Below are 20,713 nucleotides of genomic sequence, written 5' to 3' on the forward strand. Positions count from 1 at the left end.
GCCAGTGCTTAACACCTGCTCTGTGCCAGCCCTGTTCCCAGGCACTGCATGGTCATTACCATTTGCACGGCGTAGCTGAAGATGAGCTTCTCTGCTGTGATGCTGTTGATCCGATCCATGAGTTTCTGTTTGTCTAAGAAGAATCTCTGCAGTCTCATGTTGAGGCAGTGGCAGGACGATACACTGGATTTATAAAGTTCATTCAGCTTCTTCACAACTAGAATAAAGGAAAGAAACGCATTGGACATTCTTCTAGTTCTCCCTATGCCTCCCAATCTCTGTGCACAGGACCCCAAATGAGTAACTTCAAGACAATCAGGTTATATTAAGGCCAAATGTAAGTACTTGCTGCACCGATACAGGGTCTTTTTCCTTTCCTTTGTCAGCTTCACCAGTTACAAGCCTGCATTTTGCAACACCTACGTATCTATTTCACCTGAGGCCAGGCCTATTTTTGTTTCCTTCAGCTGCCACAAGCTACAGAGCAGTTTGCATGGTGCAAGATGTCTCACACATCACCAGAAGCAGCAGACAGGCCAGATACAAAGCTTCTGTTACTTGACGGGTGATGACGTGCTGTGAAGAAGTACGTGACTTGTATGTGGTTGCTGTTGGAGCTCAGTGTGGCTGAGCAGTCCTGAGCAAAAGAATCTCTCTCCTGGGACAATGCTGTCCCAGAATGAAAGGTCACCTCCTTTCCTGCACCGTGGCAGCTAGGACAGGAAGGTTGTGACAGAGAACCAGGAGTTAAATATGATCTAAGAGATTAAATAACCCAAAACAGCAAGCGAAGCCATGAGCTTGAGTCTCACTAGCTGTCTGGCATGACCTACACAATGTACCTAGCACAAAGCAGCTGATGAGTATTAACCAGTACGTGCATGTTTGAAATCCCACCCTACTGCACAACTTGCTTCTGGGGGAGGGAAATGAACCCACACCACGAACAAACCTATCTCGCGTACTGTGCAGAGAGGCAACTTCACTGCCAGCCAGGCCCTGTGACTAAATATAGCCTTCCTACGTAGAGATAAGAGAGCAGAAAGCCAGAAAAGAGACTGGCTCCATGAACAAAGGCAGTTGAAACTCTAAAGGACTAAGGCACAAAACCTTAACCCTGTTGGGGTCAGACTATCACATTACCCTGGTTCAGAAGAAATTTGAAAGCGAGTTGGAACCCCAAAGCTCGTGGGTGACATCAGAAGGGCAAAATGAAAACCTCCACAGGAGAAGAGAGCCAAGACTATTTAAAAACAAACAAACACACCAAACCAACCAACCAAAACCCAACAACAACAAAAAACATATGCAAATAAAGCAATATCCTCCGCCGGGGAATTCAGTCAGAGCTCTGGGCTGGGTCCAAATTACCAGGAAAAAGCTCATGGCTGCAAGGTGAAGACCCTGCTTGACACGCACTGCCCAAGGACACTCCGGGGCAGTGTCTTGTCGCACTTCCACCTTTTTTTCCATACACATGTGAAGAAGTTACACAACTGCCTTGACAACCCTCTTGTCCTCACCGTGCCCTAGAAAATCTCAAGGGAGCAGTACTTTGTGGGGAGGGAAATAAGAAAAGCCAGCCTTATCCAATTCCCACACACTGAAGGAAGAGTTATGCTATGAATCTACAAGTTGCAATTGGCCTGGAAAAGGAAGAATTTATTTGGGTTACGTTAGCCCACAGGGCACATGTGGAAGATGCGTAGCTAAATCCATACATTTTAGTCCATATTGCCCCCCAGAACATGTGTGTGCTCACTGTGCCAAGCTCCTGCTTTTTGCAGCCCCACCCCAAGTCAGCACGGGTACTTCCACAGACTAAACCCATGGGGAAGGAGGCTGAGGGGTCAAGTACTTCAAGTGTTTCAAAAAGCTGCCTCAGTAATAATGCCATTGTAGTGTTAAAATTATTTTTTCTAATCGCTGAATCACAGCCAGCTCACATCACAAGCCAGCCAGTCAAATGCAAATGTAAGGCTGTGAGACTAGCAAATCAGTGACTCCTGCATTACCAGGGTTTTACTTCCTGTGTTTTTGTTTCAGTTGAAAACCTTCATTGCCAAGACATGTCTCAATTTGCCAAGTAAGCACTTACTAGGCCAGGCACTGTGTAATTAAGTTAGATTTGCGTCGAGTACAAATAAACACCTGAGATAGAGAGGTACAAGGAATCAGATAAGACGCATTCCCCTCTCACTAATTAGCAACAAAGATTCTCACAGGGGCATGGGCAGGAAGGAGTTTGAACCTGAGGCAAGCACGGAGAGAGGAAGATTCCTCTCAGCAGGAATGAACAACATCCCAAAGGGAAGGCCTGGCCATGCAAGGGCACAATGAGGACTAAGCCCGTGCACTCACAGCTGGGGGATCACGCTCACTCAACATCCTCCCTGCCTTTGTAACGTTTCCCATTCTTCCATCCCAGGCCTTTGTACCGTGTGCCAACGGCCCCTTACCTTGCTTGACAGTGGAGGACAGGCACAGCTTGCCAGCTTTGATCTGCTCTATGGCTGTCTGCAGGCCCGACGACAGCAGCTCTGCGACTTTCAGGTACAGCACCAGCTGCTCTGCATAGCTGCAAAGAAAGCATGTTGTAACACAAACACACCAGTGGAGCAGCACTACGTGTCCCGAGGGCACAGAGCGACACGCTGGGGTGTCAAGGAGTGACCTGGGGGCTCTCTGCCCGGTCCTTACCTCCACTCCCGGCTGAGAAGGCTGATCTGGTCAGCCACCACGCTCTCCTGCAGCTGGTATTCAGACGCCGCCGAAGCGCTCATCTCGCTGGAGTTGCCTTTCAGGGCAGCGATCTCCATCACGTAGTGGACAAAGGCCAGCGTGAAGCGGAGGCTGCGCAGGATGTCGGTGTGCTCTTGCTGTGGAAAGAAATGGCAAGGTGGGGTTACAGAGGGAAAACTGGCATGCAGGGAGGCTGCTTACATGGAGCTGTGCCAGTGGCTCATCCCAGCTTACAGAAATAACACCTGGGCCTGAAATCCCCCCACACCTCTTCTTTGGGCAGGGACAGCCCAGCTCAGCGCTGAGCCCACACACCCCACCAGTTCCTCCTCCACATTACAGGCAGTGACAGCCCCAGGCCAGAAATTCCCAGAGCAGTCCCTGGAAAAGCCGGTGAGACTTGCTCCAAAATGCCACGCTCCCTTGTTAAGGAGCATTCCCAGCAACGTGGGACTGTTTCAAAGGTCAGCCAGGAAGGGGACGAGACCGTGGGCACAACTGCCCAGTCCTGCTCCACACCACACCCGTGCTGGTACACAGTGAGGAGTGTGGATTTCATGAGACCGACAGCCTCTTGCAACCCCAGCCCTCACGTAGCTGGGTCTCTGCGTGCTCCCAGCCCAGTGCAGGAGCCCTGGGTGAGGTCCTCCTAAGGGACAGCAAGGACAGCCTTTCAGCTGCAGCCCCTGCCCAGTTAGTGAAGGGAGAGACTCGCACTCAGATCACTGTGTTCATTTCAAAGCAGTTTTTCCTCTGCTATTACAAACCAAAGGGTGTTATCCTGTTTCTGGGAATCTCTGTTGCTTAAATCATTGCAAGCATTTTGGGGAAGTTAGTATTTGTGGAAAAACTGCATAGTTGTGGGTCCTACAAAACGAATTGCTGCCTGGATCAGATGCAACTCCATTGTTTGCACCCTCTGCAGAAATGCAGCTAACCTGCTTGACCTTCAAACACGTAGTGGATCAGTTCTCTTAAAGGGGCTTGGTAAGGATGTTTTCTACATGAATTGGAGGGGAAAACAAATAAAAAAGCACATGCTCAAGTTCTGCATGCTTTTGTTTTTCATTCACCAGCTCAGGCACTCAGCTGCTAAAGGAGCTTTGACTATCTGAAATATTAATCTCTCCTCTATCTTGCAACCTGGAGAGTCCAGTAAGGTAAGGCAGTCTCAGACTTCCTCTGTTTTCTTTAAAAGCAAAGGAGGAACTCAGGGATTAAGTAACTGCCAAGTCATACAAGAAGTTTGTGGCAAAGCAGGAACCTGCTGAGATCTTTCAAGTCTCAGCCTTGTATCTCTCACCAGTGCACAGCCCTTCCTCTCTGCAAATACAGTTGGCCTTATTTATTACACTTGTGTTTCTGGCCTTATTAGGCATCACAAGAGTCTTTCCTTCCATAGCCATCTCTACTGTGTTTCCAAAGCACTGCAAAACAGACTAAAATTTAGCATTCAGTTTGCCTTGTCTGCACCTAAAGAAACTTTTCCAAAAGATTGAAGAATGACCACCTATCTGAACACAACAGCTCTGCTCAGAATAAAAAGGGGTGCTTAAATAGCAAGATTTCAATGCCCTGACAGCATCAGAAATCAGAAGATCTGCCAGGTTTGTATTCTGGCGAACCCCACAGAGCACAAAGGAGTCTCCAAATATGCCAAAAAGGTTTGGTGCCAGAAAGGTTTTGTGACGTGGATCAATTATTGTGCTCAGCAGAAATTATGAGCAAACTCAGATGACTCCTTACAGACACGAAGCTGAACTGAATGGGTTTAATAAGATCAAGCTGATAACTTCTTTAGCATGCTTCTCTTCAGACCCTGAAAAGCAACAGCAGCTGGCAGGGCCCCATACTTCTGGGACCTCAAAGACAGGATGCTCAGTTAAATTCAGTGCTGTTGCGATACATCAATGCATACCAATCAATCCCAGCACTGGGGTAATACAGCAAATTGATGCAATTCAATGCATAATTAACAACAAGAGAAAAAAGCTAAATAAAATCTGAAGCAGAAAAGCAAATCCACATCCTTAAAATGACGTATGAAGATCTTCGTAGGTATCTAAGGGGTTTTAGCAACACCAAAAAAAATCTGATATGAAGAGCCTTTCCCAGTCCTGGGCAGCCCAACGCCGTACCATGAATGGAGCTGAATCCATCGCTGAATCTCTCTCCTACCTCTACCGCAAATGGGCAGCCTGACCTACATTTCAAATATATCTCAGCTACAAAAGCATTTGTGTTGCTTCAGCTGGTCTTCAGCCCGCAGAGGGGGAGCCTGGCAGCCTTACAGCTTGACAATCTGGTTCAGCTGTTCTGGTGCAGAGCATATCACGTCCCCTGCCCTCCATCAATAAACGTGTCAGGTTTACTTTTATTTCAGACTCTTTGGGCAGGGGCTGTATCACTGACTGACTCCCTAAGTGCATGCAGCAGGCAGTCATTTGATACACCAAGCTACTCATTCTCTCAAGTCAGCTCTTCTGATGCTGAGCCTTCTAAAAAGAAGAAGGCCTGAAGTAACCACATTTTATTTAGAAACTGTTCATGCAGGACACACCAGATAACTGATGTTTCTAACGTGCAAATGCAGCTTTTGAAATGGTAAATTTTAATCCTATTCATGGGCAGTCCCAAGGACTACACGACTTGATAACAGGCTCAAAAACCACTTTCCTCAATACATCCTGGGCTTCCTGAGCACTGTGTTACCTACCTCTCCTGAAGCCAGCTCACATTGTCTTTGGAAGCGATGGCCTTGGCCACAAACATGAGCCTCTGGATGAACCAAACACTGGCCCTCTGGATTTGCTTTCCCTTTATTCTCCCGTCTTTTGCCCCCAGCAAGTCCCTGGGGGGATATACCCACCTCCATGAGGGTCTCTTCAGGCAGCTCTGGAGCCTCGAATGTAACAGCACTTTCCAGGTTAGCAGTGATTGGATCAGCAAAAGCGTAGCGGAGACTCGAAGGGCCTTCCACAGCATCCCCACCAGTTCCCACTGCCAAGTGCCTGCCGGTGAATGAGCCTCCAGAACTGAGAGAGCTGGAAGACCCCACTGGGAAGAAAAACAGGCAACGGGATTACTTCAGATGTTAATATTAGGCCAGGTATTCCTTGACCAGCACAGGGGATAACTGTAACTGTAGGATCCAGGCTCTTATGAGAGCCAGCAACAGGCACTCCAGAAAAGACACAAGGACTCTTGATGCAGAATAACCACTCCGCATGCAAGCTCCTCAGTGACTCAGCTAGACAGCTTACAAGCACAAGCAAATTTAATGCACCTTCCAGATTGCCTGTCATTTTTTGGGAACAATTCCTGAAGTACCTCCCCTCCCTGTCCCTAACCCTTCCTGAATCCTGCCACAGTATCTTGGGCTGCATTTTATTATACACCACCATAAGCAACCTCCTTATCATGGATCAGCGTGGCTTCAGCGTGCCTTAGTTTTAACACCATCACCGAGTAAGCACTTCTGGTAAGTGAGGTTTTTATCATGGTGTTAAATCATCAGCCACTTGCATGTAAACCGGGAAAGCTTTCTGTTATGTGCCCTGCGCTTCTGCCTTCCTCTCTTTACAGATAGGAGTTTGGACAGAGTGACTGCAGCTCAGTCAAGAACCTAACCTCAGGATTCAGGAGTAAGCACTGTGCTCACCAAACAATTCCCTCATCATCATCTTTTCCCTTTCTTGGCCACTGAATCCACCCTGAGTATATTGCATTTAAAAGATACACACTTCAGAAGGAGTTTCTGTCTCAGGGTATCAGTAAGACATTCCAAGAGTGCCTCACACCCTGCTGCAGAGGGGTATATTCTATCTATCAGAGGGATGCTAATAGCAGCTGTGATACTCTGCTAATTCTCCACCATCACTGATCCTCTGGAGGCAGATAGTTCTCTTCTACCCGTGAATTTCATTTGCTGCCTACCCTGACTTCAGAAGGTTTAGCAATATAATGCACATTTGAACAACTAATCTACAGAGACGCACAGCCTCCTCTCCTGAAGATCTCTCCCAGTTGGCATGCTTCAAAGCTAAACGGATCATTAAAAACTGGTAGAGTACTTCCAGATCTTTCAGACAAAGACCAACAATACCACATTCTGGAGGCCCTGTAATTCTGAGACGCTGCTTGCAGAAATTGTTATGACAACTCCTGACAAGGCTCTGCCTTTGTATCTGTCAAGTGATCTTAGTCACGGATTGTCAAAGCACTTGGGGTGTAGAGTTCTAGCTTGCAAAGCTCCCCTTTTCACCGTTCTGTGCATTAACTCTAACATAAGGAGCTATTACACAGAATAAAGCTTGTCAAGCAGCATTGCTTTGGCAGCCTTTACCCTGTGCTGTGCATGAGTTGTGGGCTCACTATTCATCAGCCTTCTTTACCAGGGACTCTTTGCTACTCAGCAGACCCTCAAGTATCCAACCATCAGCCCACTAAAAAAGTAGTACTTGGATCTGCTTCCCAAATGTTATTATCCCTGCAAAAGCAATACAGGAAGGCTGAATTCTCTATTCACAGCGTTTCAGCAGTAGCCAGAGGCTCTAGCCAGGATAGTAGCCCCTTTGTGCTATAGGGCAGTCAGGCACTTTGTGTGAGTCCCTGCCTGCTTATGAGACAAAGGAAGGATTATGGTCCCAACTTTCCAGACAATCAAGGATCTGAGTGAGTTTAGCTATGATGGAAATCCAAGCCATACCCAGGAACTGAGCCATGTGTCCCCCTAGTCCCAGTCAAGCAGCTTATTCATGGCTACATCCAAACCTTCCCTGCAGTAATTAAGAACAGTTGACTATGTTCAGATGAGGAACAGTCAGGACAAGAACCCAAACAAGCCAAAAAAGCAAACAGAAGCGTCCAAATGTTTTCTTAAACTGAATATAGGCTCCAGCTCCCAGACACACTGTCCCAATAGGCACAATTACCACAGCCTCAACTGTTGGCTGCTGAGGCCAGAGTGCTGGCATCTTAAAAGACATATCTGTCCACCAGGAGTGCACTTCCCCATTTCCTACTTAAGCAATTCACAGCGTAAGTAACACTGCTTGTACTTCAGCATATAGAGCCCTTTCGTAACGGTACTCCTGCACTGAAATTGTTGGGCAAGGACGGTCATGCTTGCCTTTTACAGCTTATCTGCAGCCCACGAGGAAAACCATCAGAATAGAGAACATTCTTTATCTTTGTTGACCTATCAGCAACAGTGGATCTATGAACAGCTGCAGTGTTATTCCTGAAGCAGATAGAAACGATGTAAAAGGACGGTTTGCCTCACTCTTCCAGTCCTGGAAACTCCTAGAAGGCACGAGTCCTTGTGCCAGTGTGGAGAGTTACCAGCAATAACTGGGGTTGGCATGAGCCAGCATGAGAGACCTCAAAGGCATTTAGACCAGCTGAGCTCTCTTTGAACAGCCCTCTGCCACCACCGGTACGCAGCAGCAAAGACGACAGCACGTTGCTCTGCCCCCAGACATTCCCACTGGAACAGGCAGGTATCAGCCCTTTACCTGAAAACATCCTGGTCCTCGTGGTCTGTGGGGGGGTTGTTCCACTGGGAGGGGATCCGACAGTAAAAATCACTGGGGATGGGCTGGCAGAGCCCCCAGCCCGGGCACCAGAGTGCAGGGTCCCTCCGTAAGCACCTGAGGGAGCTGGGGAGACAGTTGAAAGGCGCAGACTGGCATTACAGGAAAGTTACTCTGAGCACAGAGTGCCTCACCAGGCGGTTTTACGTTCCTGTAGACTCTCACCGTGGTTACCAGCACAGGGCAGCACTCCCTTTAGAGGCATCCTGCGATGGCACAACCAGGCCAGGCCGGCGCTGACCGCAGGACGTGAGCCTGGCAGCGTCACGCACTGCTGCAGCTCTTCTCCCCTCCTCGCTTCCCAACCTGCACGCGCAGGAAGACCCACCCCTGCAGAGCCACTCACATTCAAGCTGACTGGCAGGAAGTCCCCACTTCCACAAATCTCATTCAGAAGGGGCCAAGAGAGGAAGCCTTGCCTGCCTACAAAATCACACCGCTAGCCAGCAATTACACAGCACGTGGAAGCCCACAGACCTTCGAGCGCTCACAGCAGAAAACAAGCAAACGTCATTGCACTCCTCATGCACAGCAGTCAAAAGCCATCAGAAAAGAATCCTCCCTTTCGTGGGAGGCACCCAGCCAAACTCTTCCGCCACCCAACGCAGCCCAGGCCATCCCCCCAGATCTGCCTGGCCTTTCCACCTACCTGCAATTTCCATTGGCTTCTCGTTGTTCAGGCTGTCATTGCTGCCAGCTTCAGAGATCTGCGCCCCAAAGGCTGCCTTGAGAAGCAGGTCAGTGAGCCTGCCTGTGCTCAGAGACCTAAAAAGAGAACATACAAGATGATGCAGAAAATCACCAAGCAAGTTTGGGGCAGGTGCAAAGTTTCAGCTAAGTTTCACTCCGTTTTGTGCCATTGCTGGTCCACAACAACTACAAAGCAAAGAGCCCCAAACTGAAATAACCACTGGCGCTATTCCTCTCTTAGCAGAACATCTGAAGCACCTCCTGCTACTTGCAGAAAGCTTATGACTACTTTGACTAACTGCAGTAACGAAAGAACTGAGTACAGAATTGCTGTAAAACAATTTTTCTTTGATGGAAGATACAGAAATGAATACTAGAGAACTCTTCCAGATCACTGGAGAAAGTTGCTATCAGCAGAGAGGCAGATAAGAAAAGTTTAACACTAACACCTGAACAACTTTGTATCCTGCAACATTCATGTCAGTACCTGGCTTTCAAACGGATCTTTGAAGACCTGTGCCTGCAGTTTGATAGGCAAGGAACACCTCTCCCTCACAACAGGCACAGGATGCAAAAAGAGCAAAGCACACATTTGAATAATTGCAGGGAGTCTGGTCTAATAACCAGATCCTTGATTCCCCACTTGCTGAAACCTTGGGCACTGAACAGTGTGAAGCTGTAGGCAATCTTTCATTTTATAAAATCTAGGCCGCAGCCTGCTTCCGTAGAGAAAGACTTTAAAAAATCTGCATAACATCTGCCTGCAACCCAAGGGTGCTAGCAGATGACTGCAGAATGCTCGCAGACACGTTATAATTGAAGTTGTAGCTTTGAAATTTTCCCCACTCATGTTAGGGAATGAAGCACTACTATGTAAAGCAGACCATAGCTCACCTGCCCTTGATCTCTTCCACAGGCCTCAATCCAAAGCCAGTCTGCTGGCAGTGGAAATGACCGATCTCCTTCAGATCTGGTAGGGTCTTGTTCCGTGTTGGAGTCATCATGACCCCCTGATGGGCCAAGAGGGTGAGAAGGTTCTGGGAACTTGGAGTTTTGGGAAACTCAAAAGGGGACACAGCCTAGGAAAAAGAGAAAACAGAGATCAGTCTTCAAAATGAAGGATGAAGGTTCCACTCACCCCTCATTTGTTAATCAGAATTAAATTGTACACTTAAAAACAAGCCTGAAATAGGAGGAAAACAGGGAGAAATTCCAGCCCACACAGCTACTTGTCCCCTATCCCAGAAAGACTAAACTGAAAGGACAACAAGCTCTGCTGAAAATTTGTAGTAGCCTAACATAAGCACAGAGAAATGCCATCGCAGTGCCAGCTTCACGTCAGGCACTGGGGCTTTCACCCACGTAACCGCCTGCAGTCTCTGCTGGGGATTCCTTCTGGATGCACACTTGTGTCACAGGCTGTGATGTACAAATCAACCCTGACACCACAGCGCACTAATGCGCTTCTGTCCTAATCTGGGCAGCTTCTTTTCATTGCCTGTTTAAAGCCCCGGACTCTGCTCAGATGGTGAATGCTGTTGCCAAGTGAGATCTGTCCACTAAGAACTAGGACACTGCCACATTTCACACAGATCACTAAACAGCCCTTGAAGAAAAGGGAAGAAGTGGTGATAAATCCAGGTCAGAGATATCTGAGCAGTGCTTCACCCCCAGACAACCCAGCAAATCAAGCCATGAGAAACCCAAAGGCAGACTCCTCGACATACCTTTGTAGGGGAGCCCATGATAGTTGGCAATGGGCTTCTCTGCATGAACTCAGACAGCTTTGGTGAGGATCTGAGCTGCCGGCAGTGCTGCAGGCCATGAATCTGCAGAGGCTGGCTGACTGGGGTATGGCCAAAGTGAGCAACTAGAGGATCAGAGTGCTGCTTGGTTATCTTCTGCCTGCAGGAATGCAAATCTGACAGGTTGGGAGCACTGTGGAGCCGGGAGCCCATCCCTCGAGGAGAGTGTTCGGGCGCTGAGGCACCTGGAGAGCCCAAACACAGTGACAAACCGTGTCATTCTCGGGTTCTAAAAATAAAAGCCAGCCTGATCCCAGGATTCACCGCGAAGACATCCAAGGAGGTACGTACCCAACCCTGAATGCCCTGAGACTATGGCTCCGGCCTTATCCATAGGAGTAATAAGGAAAGTAAGGATCAACTCACCAGCCATGGTAATCCGGCTTCTCACTTCTGCTCCAACAGAAGAGGGGATAACAGTCTGGCTGGGCTGCTCTGGGATCGTTCCAACTTTAAGGGAACAAAATCGAAGTTTATTCAGCATTAAGTTTTCATAGGCAATGACAATACTATACACCTCCTATTTTATAGAAAGGTAGTAGTCATCTCTCCCAATCTTCTCAGCCCTGGCTGTATAGTGAAAAGATCAACAACTCCTGTAAAAGGAGGACAAGAGCTCTGGCTGGTATTCATTTAGCCAGGTTTAGTCTGACTTTGCACAAACATTAATTCAGAGGAATAGAATATAAATATTCTCCATTTCCCCGTCAGCAGAGACTAATAAATATAGGATGGGAGACTCTAGGGATATAGAATAGCTAGTTACACCAGTCTGTTCCTTTACAGGAAGCAGCAAATTGCATCATTTGCACACTAGGGTTTTTCTTATCTTCTTCTGCTTGATTTGCTCGTTAGCATCTGGATCAGGCTATCAGGTAATCAGACAGCTGCATTTCTGTAGACACAGTGAAGTTTCAAGCCCTTCCAGAGCCAGTCAGAATTCTGCTCTGAAGGCAATTGGCTCATATTTTTCTCACTTCAACCCAAACTGGTAAAAAAAAAAAAATACTTTCCACTTACAGAAGTCCTCTGGAGAGGAAAGCAAAATGTTTCACACAGACACCAAAACACAGCTCACCTCTCCTGAGGCTAATAGGTATTTTCCTCTCCATTTTACTGAAGCCAAAACACCTGTCAAATATTCTATTGAGAAGAGCCATGGGGGAACACAACAATCTGAATTCCTTATTACGTAGAGGTTACCGCTGGTCAAAACCTCCTCTTTACAGGAGAGAGACATGATTTTATTAGAGCAGCAATATGCCAGTTGACATCTTACCTTGCGGTGATGGCATAAATGGCTTGGCACCGCCGAAGGAGAGCTTTCTAGAGCTGGGCACAGATCCATGCTCTCCAGGATAAGGAGGGGAAGCACCAGTTTTAGGAAAACCAAGAGGACTTGTACTGCTAGATCTCCGGACCGTACCAGACCTTGTAGGAAACAACAACAACATGCACATCACTTCAGTTGCCAGTAAGGAAAATAGTATCACCAGACACTCAAACACACCCAGCTAACTCCACAGAAGTGGAGCTTCACGGCTGTTTATCTTAGATCAAAACCCGACTATACTAGGAGTGCATAAATATAGATTAAGATGATAATCCTTGTTCTCAAGAGTTCCAATCCCAATAAAATTTTGCGAAATGAATGAAAAGAATGAGAAAAAAAAGAATGAAAAGAATGAGCTGGATTAGCTCAGCTGTAAGCAGGGAAGCTGTAAGCCTGTCATCTTCTAAAAAGTCACTTTTAGACACTTGCAGGTATCTAAATCAGTCCTGAATGAGACAATTTCCTATTTTGCTGTGTCCTGGGTGTTTATTGGAGGTAGTGTCTTCAGACTGCACTGAGAAGGTTTTATTCAAGTGTTCCTCCTGTACTGAGCCGTGCACTCCTTTGTCAGAGCAGCCTGTAAGTTAAAAAGCTCTGTGAGTGCACGTTGTGCTGCAGGGAGTTATGCTGTGCCAAAGGAACTGCTCTGTAACAGGGCTTTGACTCAACTCAGGAGAAGCTACAAAGCGAAACAGAGCAGTGCGTGGCTGTCAGGTTTGAAACAGCTGAGTACTACCCAGAGGAATTTCTCTTTGAGGTGGAATGGTCAGAATTGCCTGGGCTCCAAACTCCCCTAACTCCTTGTGAAACCTCACCTTAGAGAATTAGAATTAATTTGTACAGGCCACACGTGCAGGAACCTCAAGTATCACCTAGCTGCTAAAAAGAAACCAAGAAGAAACTAGAATAGGGAGAAAGTAAGTATAGCCACACCACCACTCTGGTGAGAGATGGGGTTTTTGTATATTAGTTATCAGTATTTGAATGGTTTCATCACACTTTAAGAACACAGCCTAACTACTGAAATGCCAACCTGCCTCTGCAGGCTCCTTCACCAAGATCCCACTGCACTCCTTTATGTGAGAAAACAATTTTTTTATCAGACCTACTCTTGATTTGGAAACATCTTTTCCATTGTTGAAAGAACATTATTCTCAGCCAGTGGGTGGTTTTCTAGACAAAAATCAATGAATATGCTGAAAAAAACATGTGCAAGCCACTGAAAGATGCTGTCACCAAGGTATCCTGCCTCCTCTCCCAGCAACGCACTATTAATCTGTCCGTGCATATCTGAACAGAAGGAACAAAGCCATAAAGGTTTCAGCAGTACGAGCAGGGCTAACTGCATTACAGGCAAACCCATCCTGATGAAGTGGCAGTATGTCTGTTCAACACCACCACCAGGCATATGGCATTACTTGATCCCATGCTTCAGAAAAAAAAATCAGTAATTGAGATATGAGTTTGATTTTTTTTCCCTTCTCCCTCCTCAACCCCACCCCAATATGTTTTTCTGTCAAATTAATCCACGCTACATTCACATGCTAGGGAAAAAAAAAAAGAAATCATTTAAAGTTTTAACCTAAAAATCACTTCCGCTCATGTTGCTCCCAACTGAGAGGCCTAACACTCACTAAGTGCCTGGCCCTGAAGCAAAACTAATGTACAAAAAGAAAACACCCCTGACACAGTAAAAAGACACCTAGTGACAGAAAGAAAGCATTGCTCTGCCAAATTTTTAACTCTTCAGAACATCAGCCATCCAGAAGACTAATGGTTATTTATTGTGAGCTTGCAGGAAAAACCAGGAGCTGACTGCAGCTGCTGAAAGGTGTGGAATGTCAACCACCACCCTACGAGACATGGCATAGGCAAGGAGCAGACGAGCAGGACAGGTGATGTGGCCAAAAGCAAGCACACATAATCACCACCTCACCACACGAGATATCTACCCACAAACAAGCTGTGCTATACCAGCATCACCAGCCGGTCAGATGACAGCAGTCAATACTGCAAAACAGAGCGTATGTCAAAGCTCTTAGTCAGGCTACGTGCCAGCCGTGATGAGGCATTTGGCTGTAATGGCCTATTTGATACAGCTGATGGAAAAGTGGAATCACACACAAAACGCTTGATGAAGTTTTCTCCTTCCATTCCTGAAGTGTGTCTAATCAATTTTGCTGATTAGAGGAAGTGATGATGAGAGATAAATATGGCTTCCTGGGGCAGGAGACAAAACATGACGCCAGAGATTTTGTGATGATGCTAAAAGCAGAGCGTGAATCATCTGATTGGTTCCATTCCTCGAGTTCCTCTGCAGGGACGATGCTAATCTCATCATTACAGAGCGCTGACTAAAAGGAGCAAAACATGACAGTTTGATCCCAGACTGGTTTCCGCAGGCTGCGAGCCCAAACTCAGCAGCCTGTCACTGTGCCTGGTGCAGCCTCTGCACGTTCTCCAGAGCTGTTTGTACATCACGTGGAGGGCTGGGACTCTTTTGTTAGGTTCAGCACTAACAGGGTGCACAAATACTGCTGTAAGAAATATAGGGCATGTAGGAAACTGGAAGGAGCTTACCACCATTCACGCATTCAAAGAACTGAGCATAGAATAGTATTAAACTAACACTGGCACAAAACAAATCTCTTCGCTGATCCGTGGCTAATATCAACATTGTGTCTCCAATTCTGGGTCCACTCTGAGTAAGCCTTATCCTTAATTAGGCTGGTAAGAAGCCCAAACTCAGGCTGACACAGGCATTACCCTACTTCTGAAAACTAAACTTTAAGCAATCCAGATACTTGGAATGTTCTCTGCCCTTGCTGTACAAACTCTCTTTACGATCCTGTACGCTCCTCCTTCTACAACATGGGTTGCCACCGTTAATCCAGATCTCAAAACTGTAGGAGCCATAAATTACATGTGTCAAGGGACAGAAGGGACAGAAGCTTGGTGTTTTTTGGAGGTAGAAGACATCACCACCAAGGAAGGCAGCTGCACGCAGCTGGAGGCTGGCATCCGGCTCATCCTGACGGCCCTCAGAAGGCATGCTCTGCCTCACAGGCAGGAATTACCTGTGACTTCATCAGGATGCATAACCACATTAGTATGGAACTCGTGTAATAAACATCTATGGTGTGAGTAGCTACAGGAACTGATTAGTACAGTCAGGTAAGTTTTGCATCCCTATCCATTTCAGTCATTTATCTCAACGTTTTCCTTTCATAGAGGCAAGTGCCAAATGGATGATTGTCTCTGCTTGGCCCACCAAGCCGTATCTGGCAGACCCCAAAACGCCCAGCCTACCCAGAAAGTTGATGGGAGCTATCTCGCACACACACATGCTGACAAAATGTACGGTACCTGGCAACAAATAAGTTTGAACATCACTACAGAAATACTCCAAAGCTAAATGTTACCACAAAACATAGCCTGCCTTGGCTCCCTACAGCAGGGGGAAAGGCCCACCACTCAAGAAGATTTTTAGAGATAGAGAGAACCTACTGTAAAAGGCCCCCCAAGATGTAATGCGGTGTAACACGCTGTGACCCCCTCCTCCCAGCCCCAGCACTTACCGAGGAGAGGCGTATTGGTGGGGAGACTGCAGGTTCTGCTCGATCCGCCGGTAGTTATGGATCTGTGTCGGGACCGGAATGGGCACGGAGTGTCCGTACTTGCTGCTGGAAAACTGCCCCGGCCGGCTGTGGAAAGGAGACAAAGCCTCGCGTCAGGGGTGGGCCTTCAGCCAGGTACCTGCAGATATTATCTTCCCCAAGCAGCCTCACGCAGGGAGCGCCCCCTTCACTGCTCTCAGGCTGCGGGTTTGTACGGGGTGGCAGTTCAAAGCCATGCGAAAGGGAAGTGGCAGCACACATCTCCTGAGAGCAGGCACCTTTCTTCCAGCACACTTCCCACCCACAGACTGAAGCCAAAACACACACCCAAGCGCACCACTCCCTCCAGGAAAATTGGAGCCCTGCTGGTTCATGCCACGGCTGGCCCAGTTTCCAGCAGACTCAGATCCCCAGCCAAAGAGCACATCACCGAACAAAGGCTGAACGCTTGTGGCTCACACAGGACACCAGCAAAGGTTTTGCTGCCAAGAGCTATCTGCAATTCATGCAGGGACACTGCTGCACCAGTGGCGCCTCCGTCAAAGCCTCAGCACACCATGAAGAGAACACACACTTCTGGTGCACTTCAGAGGATTTGCAAGTTAACTACAGCGTGGAGAAGGCAACTCGGGAGAGAATAAAATCCGGGGACAGGAGCTGGTATCGGTATGCCCATCAAGGTCAGGAAGAATATCATGCACACGAAATGGGACAGGCCCATTCTGCAAATCTCAGACTTTCCAGTTCCATCTGGTATATCAGCTCTATGCAGGTAAATCAGCTCACATCTGATATCTGTTCCCCCAGGTGACAGTCTCCCTGTTATTCTTAGCCTGTATGCACCACTCAGCAAAACCCATGCTATACAAAAACCATGCAAACACCACATTTAACTAAGTAGCTGCCTAAAGTCTTTTCCCAAAGGCTCCAGAATTCTTGGATTAATTGCCACGGTGCTGTTATTTACAGCTGCCAACATCAATTGCAGGGAGGCTGCACAATTACAGAAAGACCTTATTGGTAATGAAGGCTTTGCAGTCTTCCTTGCTGTCAGGGTAGGACACACACCTTGGCTTGAACCCTTGAAGCAGGAAGTATTGCTTCTTCGGGTCTAACACTCAGAGAGGAAGTGTTTTTCGTAAGGTGAGGAAAGACGTTTAATTCAGCAGGAGTGTACACATGTGCATAGGGCACAGGCTGTGTCTTATTTGGCAGTTCAAAATATCCCATCACCAAAATTTCTTTTTTGGGGAAGGTCAGCAGTACTTTGTGGTTTATGGTGACAGCATTCAACAAAGCTGATCTGCAGTTCTCCACACTGTGCACATGAAGACACTCCTCATTCACAAAAGAACTCATTAAGTAATAAAGGCTGAAAGATCAAAATGTGATTCTAATTTCTCTCTTCCTCTCTTAACATATCTACTATTTTTTTCTATTATTTTTATTCATTTAAATTCTACATATTCTTCTTTTCGTGTTCTTATCTCTCCCACCAGAAAGACTTCACCAACAGACTCTCAGTCTGCCTCTAAAAGGCATCACCTAAGCTTTGATTTTTCACTAGCATATAGTAAAATAAAGGCATTCAAGGTTTCTAATTGCTCAGTGGAAAGGTGAGGGTTTTGGTGTCTCTGCCTTCCATCAGTACTTGACACTGTGTCAGACAGACATAAAGCAAACAAGCTTTAACCAACAAATCTGAGGGCTGACGTCAGACTTCGCACACATCCTGACTTCCAACATAAATTTCAAACGTTCTCTCTTCAATCTGGCCAAAATCCTTTAACGGAAAAGATTTCTTGGGTGAAAAGTCTCTCCCTCTCCCCAGGATTTACATGAGTCCTTATAGGAGCCAGGTGTCCTACACAAGGTACGAGTTGCAAAAGAAAGTGCCCAGCTGACATATACTAAATCTGCTAATTGGCCTCAAGCCTTAAAGACTACAATGGACAATAAATTTGCAAAGACAAAGAGATAAACCTGGGACAGGGAATTTAATTACTTGAGAGTAATTAAGAGCTCTTTAAAAATTGCATGAAATCCATTAGCGTGGGATATATACAAGGAAGTACCGTTCGTTAGAATTATTAAACATTTTCAACAAGGAAGTATTAAAAAAATACCAGCCCTCAACTGTCAGTGTATTTCAGTTCAGCCTAATCTTCGCCTTTTAGTTAACAACGAGGAGAGCTGCTCTAGAGTGCATCGTGACATCCTGAGGAAAACCCACCACTGGCCACTAAAATAGCTTTTGCTTTCTGTCCCAGTTGGGCCACATCCAAGCATTGCTTACTAGCCTAGAGCCACACACGAAAGGGCAAACTGCTGCCTTCTAGCAAGAAAAGACAGAGGAAAAGAAAATCAAGCATTCTTTGCACCAGTGAAGCTGAGTGCTGAACCAATGGGCCTCAGGAAATCTACAGCGAAGAGCACTGAAACTTGTGTTAATAATACTTCTGATGGACAGATCAAAGATCATGTTTTGCACTCCAGATTTGGAGTGACTGCCCCACCATTTCATTATCTATGTTTCGTTTCCCATCCTGGACAGGTTAGGAAGTAACTTTTCAATGTTTCTTCAAAGCAGATATAAAAGTGGGAAGTAGCTGCAGAGGGTGTGGAATCTGCTCCACAGAAGCTGCAGGAATGAGCAGGAAAGACAGCAAGAGCAGCAAGAGGTTTAGATCATAGCCACCGGTAGTGCCTTTCTGCCTTATGATCCACTACAATATGATGAAGAGAAGAGAGCAGCGAACAGTAGGCTGCATTTGAAGTGAACTTCCATGAATTTCTACTCACTGCTGTCCAGAAACAAGGCCAAATCCTTTAATAAAGACTGATCCCCAGAATGCAAAGGAATCAGTTTATTCAGAATAAGCTGTTAAAAAGCTTAGCAGGCAATGGCATAAGAAGCCTCATGCAATTATACTGCACACTGTGGTACGTGCCTGCCAATTAATCTGATCACGTCAGCAAGGCTTTGAGCTATATTCTTCTCCTTTACATTTATATGCTTTCAGGCTATGTTTTGTCATTTTCTGGACTCTCTTTATGTGACGAGTGTGTTCAACACAGACTAGGACTACATTTTCTTCTTAAAGATTTTAGGGTCATCCCTCCCCCAGTGTGAACTCCCCTCACCCAACATGTGCCATATTGACAGAAGAGAAGATTAAAGCTGTCCTGCCTTCCCAGCAGGCACGAGTGAGGTGAGAAGCAAACCTGTCAACTCCCTGTAAGCTAAGCACGAACCCGAAAGCTTCAAGCTCTAAAGTTTATAGGATTACTTTCCACTGACCATTAACAGCTTCTGAAGAAAAATGCAACTGGACCTGCTGGCGATGCTGGGCAGTTGGTGCTGTTGTGTGTGGGCAGCTCTCACCTACCACAATTCTAAAGGCCAAAACTGAGTTGAAAACAACTGGTTCAGTTGGAACTAAACCTGTGACCACACCTGTTTGCGCCTGTTATGCTTACTCATGCATCCTCTCTAAGGGCCGTGTGTAGCAGCATTACTTTATACAGACGTAGAGCAGTGAGCTGCTTGGAGCTTCAAGGAAACTGCAGACAATTAAGTAAGCCCAGGTGTCTGTCCTTCAACAGCAAGGGGAGATGAGCAACACCCCTCCACACTTGTCCTCCTATCCTTTGTCCAGTAATTCAAGCCCACAGTAGTTTCAGCCTTGGCTAATGCATTGTGCTCTATTTCACTGTGTGAATTTAAAAGCAAGGGTCTTCAGCTGGAATAACTCACTGCCTCTGAAGGCTGAGCACGGAGGGGATGAGTAGCACATACATACAGTGGAGTAGATTAACTCTCTGCTTGAGAATAATACCTGCCCCCAGGGAACAGAGTTAATTCCAGTTCTACTGCATTCTCTCTTAGCCCCTTCTGAGGGCCAGTGGTGGGAGAGACAGGCTCTATATTTGGGATGGATCAGTGCCCAAGGCTGGGGAGTTTCTCCTGGGTGTTTCTTGTTACCCTTTAATTAAAAGAGAGATGTGGATCTTGCTCAGCACACCAACATCTCTTAAAATTCTATCCTGGAAGTCAATGGGAATTTAATTAATCGAAGTTGCACAATCACCACAAAACAGTCCTTCTTACCTGGAGGGGCTAGGAGAACTGCTGTAAGGGGGAGAAGGAGACGGTGTCCTTCCCTGGCTTTCCAAGCCTGCTGAAGTCAGCAGAGAACTCCTGAAAAAATGGCAGACAGAACCCAGGTGTTAGAGCCTGTGAAATAACTCTGCTCCCCGCTGCAGAGCACAGAACAGAGCTGTGCCTGTCCCGCACCCTCTGCTGAGTCCAGTCATAGCAGCCCTGGAGCTGTCACGCTGCCCCACCTACACTCCAGTATTCAGGCATCACATGCTGATTGTCTGGCAGTGTTACAGTACCAACAGGCATTTCTCCCATGCCGTTTCAACCTGGTGTAAAAGCCTTTAAGCAAATGAAATGCAGTTTAGTCCTGAGGGATGAGGAAGCCAAGCATAAATGAATAGCAACTCTAGAAGCTGTGCGTTCACATCAGCATACACACGTTCTAGTTCTTATGCAATCCTTATATCATGTTAGTGCAACTCTTCCTAACCCCAAGAACCTAGAAAAGCATTGCTGAAGTTTGTCTCAATGGCTAGTCTTCTAATCATGAATTTGACAGGAGTGAATGAAGATAGATGAAGTAACGAAGAACACCATCTTTTCATACAAGTTTCTTTACAAAAACAAGGGTGATGCAGAAGGGCTGTTTGCTGGCATTAGTGTGTTACAAACATAACTAGAGCAGAAAGTTTTGTTCCAAGTTGTTTCCAAATGCTGGAATACACAGTCCTACAGCTTTATTTCTGACTCAGACCTGACAGTGGAAACTGAAAATGGTCAGAAACAGGCAGGTAACAGTCATCCCTATCATGAAAGCTAACTCAGCA

At 46.6% G+C, this 20,713-nt stretch overlaps 1 protein-coding gene across 3 annotated transcripts in view; it reads right to left on the bottom strand.

Annotated features, from left to right (window-relative positions):
• The window catches only part of ULK1 (unc-51 like autophagy activating kinase 1), a 78,718-nt gene that overhangs the window by 4,912 nt on the left and 53,093 nt on the right, over positions 1-20,713 (bottom strand). For 2 of the 3 annotated variants that reach the window (XM_032198856.1, XM_032198855.1), the window contains exons 15-26: positions 19,893-19,982; positions 15,743-15,868; positions 12,111-12,262; positions 11,198-11,281; positions 10,754-11,016; positions 9,921-10,105; positions 8,986-9,101; positions 8,259-8,402; positions 5,612-5,799; positions 2,701-2,879; positions 2,460-2,578; positions 60-217 (exon numbers count right to left, since the gene is read on the bottom strand). In XM_032198856.1, the coding sequence (XP_032054747.1) occupies positions 60-217; positions 2,460-2,578; positions 2,701-2,879; positions 5,612-5,799; positions 8,259-8,402; positions 8,986-9,101; positions 9,921-10,105; positions 10,754-11,016; positions 11,198-11,281; positions 12,111-12,262; positions 15,743-15,868; positions 19,893-19,982 (1,804 nt within the window). The remainder of the gene's footprint in view (positions 1-59; positions 218-2,459; positions 2,579-2,700; positions 2,880-5,611; positions 5,800-8,258; positions 8,403-8,985; positions 9,102-9,920; positions 10,106-10,753; positions 11,017-11,197; positions 11,282-12,110; positions 12,263-15,742; positions 15,869-19,892; positions 19,983-20,713) is intronic. The other variant, XM_032198857.1, reaches the window with a different exon arrangement.

The sequence above is a fragment of the Aythya fuligula genome, chromosome 17 (genome assembly GCF_009819795.1).
Source record: "Aythya fuligula isolate bAytFul2 chromosome 17, bAytFul2.pri, whole genome shotgun sequence".
Lineage (NCBI taxonomy): Eukaryota > Metazoa > Chordata > Aves > Anseriformes > Anatidae > Aythya > Aythya fuligula.